The sequence below is a fragment of the Corylus avellana genome, chromosome 3 (assembly GCF_965113065.1).
Source record: "Corylus avellana chromosome 3, dhCorAvel1.hap1.2, whole genome shotgun sequence".
NCBI classification, from domain to species: domain Eukaryota; kingdom Viridiplantae; phylum Streptophyta; class Magnoliopsida; order Fagales; family Betulaceae; genus Corylus; species Corylus avellana.
Window position 1 is genome coordinate 18,240,208 of NC_142492.1, and position 13,614 is coordinate 18,253,821.

Consider the following 13,614-nt stretch of genomic DNA (forward strand, 5'->3'; position numbering starts at 1 on the left):
TTTATTGTGGTCTAGCTCTGTGTGAATTGCAATGTTGGTAATTTTTTTTAATTTTTAGGACACGTGTTGTATTATGAGAGTGATGTGTGGATTTTTGTTAATGGGGGACTAATGGAAACTAATAGAGTTAGTGATTCCATCTTTTCTCATATGTAAGGTACTAAATTTGTCATGTTTTAAAACCTAAGGGGTAAAAAAAATAAAAAGTTAAAACTCAAGTACCAAAAAAGTTACTAACCCTATAAAATAACTGCTAACCGCCTAGGTGGTTGTGGCTGTTATTACAAATTGATAACTGCCCAAGGCAGTTGTGGTTAGCAGTTATAACCAATAATACCGTAACCGCTTGTGCAACCCTAGATTTTTTATATATATATAAAACCTTTGTATTAAAAAAGAAAAAGAAAAAGAAAAGGAAATTATTTTAGTATACAAAAAGGAAAGTAATAGGTATGTTTGGCAAATTTTTGTTTTATAAATAAAATAGTAATAAGAATGATTGATGTAATACAAATGTGAAATAGACTTTGGATTTTTTTTTTTTGAGCAAAAGTAAACAAAATTGTTTGTGAGTTTGACTTTTTTTTTTCTTTTTTTTTTTTTTAAAAAAAAAATATTAAAAAATGAAAAAAGTGGAAGAAATGCTTGCCAAAAATGTTGTCTACACTAGATAAATGGGCTGAAGTCGATAAATTGGAAGCCCAGCCCAGCCCAATGAAAAACCCTAGGTGAGTCTCACAAACGGCATATACCTCTGAGCATCATATATTATTCTCTCACGTACATCCTTTCCTCAGTCTCGCTGCCTCACATTCGTAGACGGCTGAGACTGCTCTCTCTCTCTCTCTCTGTCTTTCTCGCGCGCTGCTTTGTAGCAATATTTCTTGAGGTTAGTGCTTCATTTCTTGTATTGGATCAGGGAAATTTTAGCTCTTTTTTTCTCATATTTTTGCGAATTAGTTCTCGATTTCTTTTCCTGATTACCAAACAGAGCCTATGATTTGTGTTTATCTGATATCATCTCTGGAAGATCTGGAAGTAGATGGTTGATTTTGTTTTTTTTTTCGCTGTTTTGTTCGGCTTTATTTGTAGGATTATATTGTTTCAGCCGATAAATAGTTTTACTATTTAACACAATTGTTTCTCTTATGGGTCAGCTGGAAATTGCTTGTATTTGTTGATAAATATGTTTATAGATGGTTTGCATCGTTTTCTGATTTGAATGTCCTTTTTCCTCCTTAATCCTCAGTTTCAGCCTCTTTTTTTTTTTTTTTTTTGCGCTTCTTTTGTATATAATCCTGTTTTTCGTGTGTGGTTCGTATGGAGATCTGGACGAGACTTATTATTGAGAATCAATTTTTTGTTTTTTTTAATCGTACCCATTTTTAATTGTACCCATTTTTCTTTTAACCTTCGTTTCTTTGACCTTTTTTGGATTCGTAAGTGGTCTTTTAAATTCAGATTTTAGGCCGCACATTAACAAAAGTCAAAAGGTATGGTATTGTCTTTCTTGCTGATTTTTAGTGGGGGTGGAATATATACGTGTGTATGACAAAATTCTTATATCATTTATTTATCATTTTTTCATTTGATTCTAATTGGTTCTTTTTTTATTTATTTATTTTTAATTTTTCCTCAATGTTCTTCTCTTCTTTCTCTTTGAATGGGTATATATATATATTTGTGTATGCTATATCCTTGAAACAAATATGACTGCTGTGAGAAGTTTTGGGTGGTTTAGATTGTTGATTGGTGACTGCTGAGAACTACATGTCTGAATAGAATTCATTACTTTCTGCGGACCATGTTCTCAGCAAATGTGTTTTTTTCCCTATAAATTGTCTTATGGCTGTTAAAAGAAAAAAAATAATAAAATACGGGTTAAACTATAAAGTGTCAATGTAACCGTGACTAAAATTTGTTTTTGTGGGCAGGTTTTAATTTGATTCTTGGAGGAAGATCTCCGTGCAAATACCTTTCTTATTTCGTGTCATTTAAAGGCTAGCCAAGATGGTACGTCATTTATATCTTATATGGCTTGTTTGGTTGCTGATTTTGTTTTCCATTTTCTGTTTATGATTGGTGAGGAATTGTTTGTGATGTGTTCAGGTGAAGTTCACAGCAGATGAGCTGCGTAGGATTATGGACTACAAGCACAATATTCGTAATATGTCTGTTATTGCGCATGTTGATCATGGTATGATTCTATTTCCCTTTGTCTTATTAGGTTTATTTTTATTTATCAAATTTTTCGTATGTAAATTTTGCATTTGTGAAAATTTGTATCTGCATATCTGACTAAACATTTGTCTCTAGCAAGAGAGGACTTGTCTAGCAATAAATCTGTTTTGTTGATCAGAGGCATTGCAGTTGACTGTATGCATAAGTAGGAGGTTTTTTACATCCATTAGGGGGCAAGATGGACATGATTTTGTTTTTTTGTTTTCTAAAAGTCATCTGATGTTAGCTTCAAGTTTTAGGTGTATGTATAACAAGGATGCTGTAAAACTTTGTGCAGTGGTGCTAATTGCTTTTGTTAATTTAGTGCTTGTTAAATGAATGTACTTTTAGTTTTATTTGTATGCCTCTTATTATGCAACATCTTTTGTTTTGTTTGTTGAAGTCCCGGAATTTTGATGATGTAACTTTAGCACTTGTTCTATGTCTTTCTATAGTATGCCTTATGCTACTTCTATAATGTTATTTGAATGTTTTGGTGCTTCAAGTTCTAATGATGTATTTAATTATAAAATTTCAGGGAAGTCTACACTTACGGATTCTCTTGTGGCTGCTGCTGGTATCATTGCACAAGAAACTGCAGGTGATGTCCGGATGACAGATACTCGTGCGGACGAGGCGGAGCGTGGCATAACAATTAAATCTACTGGTATCTCCCTCTACTATGAGATGACTGATGAGGCTCTGAAGAGCTACAAGGGAGAGAGACATGGGAATGAGTACCTTATCAATCTCATCGATTCTCCTGGGCATGTTGACTTCTCATCGGAGGTTACAGCTGCTCTTCGCATTACTGATGGTGCACTTGTGGTGGTTGATTGTGTCGAAGGCGTTTGTGTCCAAACAGAAACTGTGCTTCGACAGGCCTTGGGAGAAAGGATTAGGCCTGTCTTGACCGTTAACAAGATGGACAGGTGTTTCCTTGAGCTCCAGGTTGATGGAGAGGAGGCTTACCAAACGTTCCAGAGGGTTATTGAGAATGCTAATGTCATCATGGCTACATATGAAGATCCCCTCCTTGGTGATGTCCAGGTTTACCCTGAGAAAGGAACAGTTGCCTTCTCTGCTGGTTTGCATGGCTGGGCCTTTACACTGACCAACTTCGCAAAGATGTATGCGTCCAAATTTGGAGTTGACGAGTCAAAAATGATGGAACGGCTATGGGGTGAGAACTTCTTTGACCCTGCTACAAAGAAATGGACCAGCAAGAATACTGGCTCTCCCTCCTGCAAGCGTGGTTTTGTTCAGTTTTGCTACGAACCTATCAAGCAGATTATCACCACTTGCATGAATGACCAGAAGGACAAACTGTGGCCAATGTTGACGAAACTTGGTGTCACCATGAAGTCGGAAGAGAAGGACTTAATGGGGAAGGCATTGATGAAACGTGTGATGCAGACCTGGCTCCCAGCAAGTAGTGCCTTATTGGAAATGATGATCTTTCACCTTCCCTCCCCATCCAAGGCCCAAAGGTATCGTGTTGAAAACTTGTACGAGGGTCCCCTTGATGATGCTTATGCTAATGCTATCAGGAACTGTGATCCTGAGGGGCCTCTTATGCTATATGTATCAAAAATGATTCCTGCATCTGATAAGGGTAGGTTCTTTGCCTTTGGTCGGGTCTTTGCTGGACGGGTCTCAACTGGATTGAAGGTCAGAATCATGGGTCCCAACTTTGTGCCTGGGGAAAAGAAGGACTTGTATGTTAAGAGCGTGCAGAGAACTGTTATCTGGATGGGTAAGAAGCAGGAAACAGTTGAGGATGTGCCTTGTGGTAACACTGTTGCGTTGGTTGGTTTGGATCAGTATATCACCAAGAACGCTACTTTGACAAATGAGAAAGAAGTTGATGCACACCCAATTCGAGCCATGAAGTTCTCTGTGTCACCTGTCGTTCGTGTGGCTGTTCAATGCAAGGTTGCATCTGACCTTCCCAAGCTTGTTGAGGGCCTGAAACGTTTGGCCAAGTCAGATCCTATGGTCGTCTGTACTATTGAAGAGTCTGGGGAGCACATCATAGCCGGTGCTGGAGAGCTCCACCTTGAGATCTGTTTGAAGGATTTGCAGGATGATTTCATGGGTGGAGCGGAGATTATCAAGTCTGATCCTGTTGTCTCCTTCCGTGAGACAGTCCTTGAGAAGTCATGTCGTACTGTGATGAGCAAGTCACCCAACAAGCACAACCGTTTGTACATGGAAGCACGCCCCATGGAAGAGGGGCTTGCAGAGGCCATTGATGATGGCCGCATCGGTCCAAGGGATGATCCTAAAGCTCGTTCCAAAATCTTGTCCGAGGAGTTTGGCTGGGATAAGGATCTAGCGAAGAAAATCTGGTGTTTTGGCCCTGAGACCACTGGCCCTAACATGGTGGTTGATATGTGTAAGGGAGTTCAGTACCTGAATGAAATTAAGGATTCTGTTGTTGCAGGGTTCCAGTGGGCATCTAAGGAAGGTGCATTGGCGGAAGAAAACATGAGGGGTATCTGCTTTGAAGTCTGTGATGTTGTTCTTCATGCTGATGCCATTCACAGAGGAGGTGGTCAGGTGATTCCAACTGCTAGGAGGGTTATTTATGCTTCCCAGATTACAGCCAAGCCCAGGCTTCTTGAGCCTGTATACCTGGTTGAGATCCAAGCTCCTGAGCAGGCACTTGGTGGTATCTACAGTGTTCTTAACCAGAAACGTGGGCATGTGTTTGAGGAAATTCAGAGGCCTGGTACCCCACTGTACAACATCAAGGCATACCTTCCTGTCATTGAATCTTTCGGATTCTCAAGCACTTTGAGGGCTGCAACCTCAGGGCAAGCTTTCCCTCAATGTGTCTTTGATCACTGGGACATGATGGCATCGGATCCATTGGAAGCTGGATCCCAGGCTTCTCAACTTGTGGCAGACATCCGCAAGAGAAAGGGCTTGAAGGAGCAGATGACCCCACTTTCCGAGTTTGAGGACAAGCTGTAAGAAATTCATGTGATCATTGTTGTTCAAGTCGATTTACTTCAGGGAGACGGTTATATTATAGTCTGGGTAAGATTGCACGGGATCATATTCGTTTAGTTTTGTTTTTAACGTGCATTGCAAGGAGTATGTAATTGTTCTTTGGTGTTACATTGCTATGTTTTGAACTATTTAAACTGATGGTTGAGATATGCTATTTTTGATCTTCAAATATGTTGTTTTATGGATGGGGTATCTATGATTTGCTATAGAGTAATTTTACGTCACCTTCCCTCCTATCCCTCCAATCTAATGTGGCGTGGTCTCCACAACAAATAAACCAATTTTCATGCACCAAGAAACATAATTCTATGCCGCGACCACACTACAGATAATGTGATGATAGGAGGATGGAGGTGATGTATATAGCATTACTCAATCTAGTGTGCTTCTTCGAACATAAGATGAGCAGAAGAATCGTTTCCTTTGAACTGGTATCTATGCCTATTTGAGCTTTGCGTGGTTGGTAGGAGTTATCTCTTCTCGAGTTGTGTCTAACTCACACTATTGGAATGAATAATTTTAGAAGTCTGTTTCTTGAAAAATGAGATTGACTTTTAAAATTACTATTTGATCAAAAATTTAATAGTGTGATCAGTTTAATGATGATTTTAAAAGGTATATATCATTTTTAGAGGAACACAAGATCACCAATTTCATTTTGATAACAAATTATTTCAAAATTTTCAATTAATTTTGATAATTGGTTAACTGTAGGGTTTTTTAATTGGGTTAATATTATTTTAAATGGGCCAAAATTTACTTATTTTGGGGTCCTAATTAGTTTTTTGTTTTTTTGGCTAAAATAAGTTATTGAACATAAGATGCAAAAAACTTACCAAATACTTAACAAAACATCACTTTGCAAAGCCAATCCGTTAAAGACTTATTCTGTGTCAAATTTGGCGGTTCGGTTAATTGACAACAAGATGTTATACCGATTAATCAAACTGAACTGATGTTGGTATAAAAAATTCATACTGATTTTTGATTAATATAAGTTGGTTGACGGTTAATTTCGGTTCAGTCGTAGTGGTAGGCGGTTAATTTGCCCGCCTGTTGTGTCGGCAACGAATTCTATAAATTCTTAGGGCTGGTGCCTTCTTTTGTATCGTGTAGATCTCTGCTATGGAAGTATGGAGCGAGCTGTATATTACAACTTCTAACATTTTGACTTTTGAGAATTGCTACACTTAACAAAGAATTTTTTTTAAAAAAATCCTTACAAATGCATGTGGCAAGGAAAAGGACAAAAAAAAATATGCTTCTTTTTTTTTTTTTGGGTGTTTTTTGTCCTTGTCTTTTTCGTTTTGTATTGGACTAAAAACTTACAAATAGAGAGGATTTAGAAAAAACATAACTGTTATTTACATTCATAAGATAGAACAATTAGTTGGTTTTTTGATGTGAATTTGATACAACAAATACACGGTTAATTGTAAAATTTTCGTAATTTTTTTAAAAGAACAAGAAAGGATTTCATAGTGTTAAGGGATGCTTCAGTTTACTCTTTGATTAAAAGTAAAGGTTAAATACTTTATTAGTACTTGGATTTGCACATATTTTTTTTTCCACCTAAACATTAAATCATAAATCGTACTTGATTTACGGGAAATACCAACTTTTAATACTTCCATTAGGTTCTGTCACGCGTGTCATTACATAGAATTGCCATGTGTCCTAAAAAATTAATAATAATAATAATAATAATAACTAAACGTAACAAAAAAAAAAATTCAAAATTTATATGGGGGGTGGCCAAAGGCCTTGGGCGTGGTTCGGCCACCCTCATAAATTTTCAATTTTTTTTTTTTTTTTACTATATATATATTTTTAATATTTTTTAGGACGCGACATTTCATTAGTTTGGACTAACAGAGGTATTAAGTTGGTCTTTTTCCGTACGTTAAGTACCATTTATGATAGGATTTGGAGACTAGGTGGAAAAAAATATAAATGTGCAAACCCAGGTACTAATAAAGTATTTAACCCTAAAAGCAATGTTATATAATATATTTTTATTTCACAATTATCTTATGCAGTGATGTAGCATCTTCATCCAATTTTTAGTGTTTTATTTTTAATTTTTTTAACAATGAGTTATTTAATAGCTGGTTGGGGTGTCACATTATCATTCTATGATAGTTATTAGATAAAAACTATGGTATCACATCATCATTGTGGGATAATTATCAGATAAAAACTATGGTGTCATGGGTATGTAGCATTACTCTTGTGAAAGATGTTCTTTTTTCTTCAACATATATTTGGTTTTGTTTTGTTAATATAGTCCTAGTAAATGGATTTATTGGTATATATGCAATATTCAAATATTTTTTATTTTATTTTATTAAAAAAAAAAAACTCAAAAGTTTGACCCCTTAAAAAGTTTCTAAAAGATATGAGAATGTGAGCGGGAATATCTCTCACAAAACTACCTTGCCTCTGAAAAAAGCCCCCTTTCTCTCCAAGCTAGAGATGAGTGAAGAGCTTTTTATTTATTAATATATTTAATTTAATTTATTAATTTTTTTATTCCAGAGAAAAAAAAAATGAAAATAGTTGAAAAAAACACCAAAAACCATTATAATCAAAATATTAATTTTGTCTTTCATTTTCTATACAATCACCCCGGTCCTCCACTCAGCGTCATCTTTTCCACAGGAAACCTCCACCCAGTGTCGCCCCTTCCTTCCAAGTCAAATATGTTCGTATTTGTCGCTCTCGTCCACCAACGCACCACTCCACCTCATTCGTTAGCCTTTCAGCTCTCCATTGTTGGTCTCCGCGCCTCCACCTGATGTCCAAGCACCACCACGCATTAGCACATGATTCTCATGCATCGGCGTGTGCATCCCACACACAAATGGTGTTCCCCTTCCTAGCCATGCCTTATACACTACAAAAAATTGAAGAATTAGTGACGTGTAGACTGTTCACCATTTTTTGCCACGTCACAATTTTGTGACGTGGTAGTAGCTGACACATCACCAAAAAAAGGTAATGTCAATTTTGACAAGTCACCATTTGGTGACGTGTCAAAACTGACACGTCACCATTTGGTGACGTGCCAAAACTGACACGTCACCATTTGGTGACGTGCCTAGTAGTAACGTGTCAAAATTTGACATGTTACTAATTCAACAATAATAATAAAAAAAAAAATCCAATATAGTGTTATTTTTTTGACGTGTCAAATTGACACGTTACTACTAGGTGACGTGTTAAAATGACACGTCACCTAATTGGTAACGTGTCAAATCGATACATCACCTAGTGGTAACGTGTGAAAATGCCACGTTACCCTTTGGTAACGTCACGTGTCGTTTTAACTCAGTCTGACACATTACCAATTTGGTAACGTGTTGGACTAACACATTACCTTTTGATAACGTGTCAAATTGGTAATGTGCCAAATTGACATGTTACTCTTTGGTAATTGGTAACGTGTTAGTTTTGACACGTCACTGAGTGGTGACATGTCAATTTGACATGTACCATTTTTTTTTTCAACCCAAAAAAAAAAAAAAAAAAATGATTGATAGAAATTTTTTGAAAAATATAACTGTTATAACCGTTAAAATATGATAAATGGCTGTCTAAAATATGACCATTAGCCGCATCACATGTCAACATTTTGTTTGTTTTTTTTTGGTAAATTTGTTGAAAATGTTTGAAAACGTACTCTATTTTTTAGCCTCACCAATTTGTTGGGAAAAAAAATAGTAAATACTGTTCACTCGCTAATTGAATGAAAAATGATTTATTTCCTCCCCTCTTCCTTTAATAGTTAGAGAACAAATAAACAAATATTTAAAAAAATAATATTTGAATGGAATATATAGTTAATTAAAATGAATTGTTAATTAAAATAGTGAGGCTGCTGTGGTGCTCTAAAAAAGTGAGTAGTTAAAATAGAGGAAAATGTATTGTTGGTTATTTAGGTCATTTGGTGCATAAAATTCGTTTATTAAAGTGCATTTGACCTCAAATTTCACATAAATTTTTTAAACAAAATCATGGAAAGTGTTATATTTGGGCATCCATTTGAAAATAATAATAATAATAATAATAATTGTTGAAGCAGTTTCCGGTACGATGAACTCAAGGGGATCCAAGCCTCCAAGCTACACCTTTCTTCTTCACGCTTTTTGTCAGACCTACAAAACTAGAGCACACATTAAGAGGATGCGCCGGGTGTTGGCCAGCGGTTCCTCCTCCAATGCTTAAGTCAGTGTTTATGTAAACTCAGTATATCTCTTAGAGTCCTTGTACCTTTGGAGTGAGGTATTTTATAGTTGATCATGCAGAGGTGGCTATGATGACCGGGTGGAGGATCTGGGATTTGGGTGTAACGGCCGGCAGAGTTAATACTCGTATCTCCTATCATTATGATTGGCAAGAGGCTGTTACATATATTGATAGGATTTCGAGGATGGCCGTATTTGTCAAGAGTCTTTTAAGAGCAAGATCATAACCATTCCGATGATCTTGCTATGTGTGAGCTGTTCATATAGCCGAGTTGTGTCCTAACTGTGATAGATGTATCTGGATGTAAGTGTAGAAGATTCATTATGATAAAGTAGTCGGTCTTTGGTCGCCTGAGAGTGTAAGAAATGACGTCGTATCCATTGTTTTATTCTGGGTTGCATTCATGGAGCCCATTCAGATGTATCAAGCTTTCTTGGGTCGTTTGGCCTTCGACTTGTGGGTTCAACTGATGGGTTTATGTGTAATAGTTACCCCCCGAATTCCTTCTGTCGAGAATTCGGGAGGAGAGAATTCAAACTTTCGATCTTCTTATAGTGTTCTTTTCTCGAGGATAGACCGTTTAAGTGCTTTTTCCTGCTCGGTTCCCTATAGCCGTTGTTTTTAGCGTCTTAACCATTTATGGAACCTGACACTTGCACGTTCTGGATATTCTGAGATCTATTGCAATCTTACAATTTTCCAAATCTTTTGTCTCTATCCACGTAAATGCACCGTCGTTTGTCCACGTGTTCTTCTGGACATGGTTTGAAAATTGACAAAACAGGCGTCGATTTGTGAACGGCGCCTTTGGTTGCGTTTTTTTGAAAGGAAAGATGGCTTGAGTCTCTTCGGTTCGGGCGTGACTGCAGGCTCATGATGTCCCTGTATTAAATACCCTACGCCTTGTCTGAGGTTTCCCATTCTATAAAGATTTCGTTGTTGACCTTCATTGTTTAAGTCTTCTAGATCTCCATCCATCTTACCGAAGCTTAGTGCGTTTTGATTTTTCTAGTGATCATGTCTTCTAAAAAACTTCCAACATAGGCTGGTGAGATCGTCGACAAGCAGTCACCGGAGATTCCTCTGATTCGCCATTCAGGTGGTTCTTCCGTCAGAGTGCATCCTGTTGGTGAAGCGTCTCCTTCATCCTTGCACTTGGACTTTCTGCGTCGGCAAAGATCCTATTTCTCGGTGGAGGATGAGAGGGTGCTCTGCCACAACTATGACATTCCCTTGTCGGTTTCTCTGCATTTTCCAGATGGCTCCACCAGAATGGTTGGCGGGCCTGGAGACGTATGCGTTCATGAACGTATGTTCATGGTAGGGGTTCGCCTACCCTTTTCTCCCATAGTGAGAGAAATGTTATCTTTCCTAGGAGTGGCTCCTGTACAACTGATGTCAAACGGTTGGCGTTATTTCATGGCTACGCTTCTGTTATGGCCTTCTGTATTTCCAGGGAAGATCCTGTTGATCCCCGAATTTCTAAACATATATGGGCCTTATTTTTACCTTACTTCCGAGACGGTTACTTTCATGGTTCGCAGGAAGAACCAATTTATATAGCTCGGGAAGACATATTCCAACAACAAGCATTGGGCGGAGCAGTTATATTACATATTCGGAGCTTGGGAGGTGTCAACATCCGAGGCTCTGCCTCTGCAGCATTCTGTTCCCAGAGAGTGGGGTGTCTCCCGAGAGAGCTGTAAGTGTTCTCGGTTCTTCCTCTCTTCTTCTTTGTCCTGCTTTACACGCCCTTATTTCCTTTTGCTTGGCAGGGAAGGAGTGACCCATGCTGAACTCGGAGTAGCAAGGCCAAGTTGATTACATCTTAGAATATTCTCACCTTCTAGAGAATGCGAACCGGATGCTTTTTGGTAACATTGTTACTGATTCCACTCTTCGTGAACGTCTAGGGTACCAGATTCCGGAGGACAAGGCTATATGGGATCGTTAGGGGAATCCTAAGAGACCAAATTCAACAAGCGACAAAATGGTTCCGAAGTTGCCTGCTCGGCCCCCAAGCAAAAAGAGTCGAGCACACAAGAATGTCTCCTCTTCGGGCAAGCCGATTGCTGCCGCGGTTCCTGATTCTCTAGATTCGGATTTGGCTTCTAAGCCATCGCATCTCCATATTTAAGGCAAACCCATTGGTGTCCAAGAGAAAAGCTGACAAAGGCAAAGTGCCCTTGGAGCCGCTTTCGAATAAAGGGTGTGTGGGCAAATCGAGGGATCTCCTAGGTGTGTTGTCTTCTGCTTGGTCTGATTCTGTACTGATAACTTTCAGTTCTCCTCGCAGCTCAGATGAAGCTTCAGAACCCGTTTCTGTAGCGGAAGCTGCTCCTTTCCACATAGTTCCTTTGGACGCGCGGCCTCGAGAGTCGGGGGAGCCAGTGACCACTCGACGTGAGACCCACGCTCCATCTCCTCCCGAGGATAGGCCTATTGACCCCTCAGCTGAACCATCCAACCAGGCTCCCGTATATCATGGACAACCGCTTAGGGGGCATTCTGGGAGGAGTTCACCGATAATTAAGTCCTTGGCTTCGGGTTTGGGAGGAAACCCTTTGTCGGCCGTCACCAGGTTGCTTCCAGCGGATTATACCCGATGAGAAGGTCGGCTTGCTCCAGAGATGTTTGTGGACAAGCTGATCCATTGTCATTATTCGGTAAGTTGTTTGCATTTCCTTTTTTGAGTATCTTTGTTGTTTCTAACATGATTTTCTTTTGTGTAGTGCTCCACCCTCATTGCGAGTTGGTACAAAGAGTTTCAGGAAGGCTAGCGGGAGTATGCTGATGAGAGAGCCACTCTTCGAGATTTAGTTCAGAAGATGAGCAATCAGCAAGAGGCCTCTGGTTCTCAGGATCCTAATTCTAAGGTGGAGAATCTTCGCCGTCTGCTGGCAGAGAAGGAGAATGAGCTATTTGAGAGCAAGCTAAGGCTTAGTGAGTCAAAGTCAGCCAATGTTCAACTTCAGACGGCACCAAACTGTTGAAGCAATTTCCGGTACGATGAACTCAAGGGGATCCAAGCCTCCAAGCTACAATATTCTTCTTCACGCTTTTTGCCAGACCTACAAAACTAGAGCACACGTTAAGAGGATGTGCCGGGTGTTGGCCGGCGGTTCCTCCTCTAATGCAATGTTTATGTAAACTCAATATATCTCTTAGAGTCCTTGTACTTTTGGAGTGAGGTCTTTTATAGTTGATCATGCGGAGGTGGCTGTGATGACTAGGTGGAGGATCCGGGATTTGGGCGTAACAGCCGGCAGAGTTAATACTCGTATCTCCTATCATTATGATTGGTAAGAGGCCATTACATATATTGATAGGATTCCGAGGATGGCGCGTATTTGTGAGGAGTCTTTTAAGAGCAAGATCATAACCGTTCCGATGTTCTTGCTATGTGTGAGTTGTTCATATAGCCGAGTTGTGTTCTGACTATGATAGATGCATCTGGATGTTAAGTGTAGGAGATTCATTGTGATAAAGTAGTCGGTCTTTGGTCGCCCGAGAGTGTAAGAAACGACGATGTATCCATTGTTTTATGCTGGGTTGCATTCGTAGAGCTCATTCGGATGTATCGGACTTTCTTGGGTCGTTGGGCATTTGACTCGTGGGTTCAAGTGATGGGTTTATGTGTAACAATAATAATAATAATAATAATAATAAAGTGGTTTAAAAAGGTGGCAAAATCCACATTTTTTATTATAACATAATATATAACTTAATATATATAGTAACTTAATATATATATATATATATATATATATATATATATATATATATATATATATATTTGTGCTTTGTTGTTGTCAAGTTTGAGTTAAACTGTAACTGTGATTGGCATTTCATTAGCGTGCTTAAAGGGTTAAACACATCACTATGTCATTAGGAGTCTCAGTCCTTTGACTTATTTTTGGGTAAAAGAGATTTCACTTGTTTTGATATAAATTTTTATGAGCACATTAGCATGTTTTCTGTGAGGTTTGGTGTTTGAACTTAAGCTTGTTCTCTTTGAGATTTGTTGGATGATCTATTTATGAATAACCATTGACTTGGAAGATATTAAGAAAAAAAAAAAAAAAAAAAAGGAAGGAAAAAGAAAAGAAAGATCATGTTAAGTTTTCC

At 38.4% G+C, this 13,614-nt stretch overlaps 1 protein-coding gene across 1 annotated transcript; it reads left to right on the forward strand.

Annotated features, from left to right (window-relative positions):
• Positions 1-776: 776 nt before the first annotated feature.
• Positions 777-5,419, forward strand: LOC132173562 (elongation factor 2). Its single transcript, XM_059585077.2, has 4 exons — positions 777-889; positions 1,935-2,013; positions 2,110-2,197; positions 2,759-5,419. Exons 2-4 carry the CDS (start codon positions 2,011-2,013, stop codon positions 5,197-5,199), a joined length of 2,532 nt encoding a protein of 843 aa, XP_059441060.1. The 5' UTR covers positions 777-889; positions 1,935-2,010; the 3' UTR covers positions 5,200-5,419.
• The last annotated feature ends 8,195 nt before the right edge of the window (positions 5,420-13,614 follow it).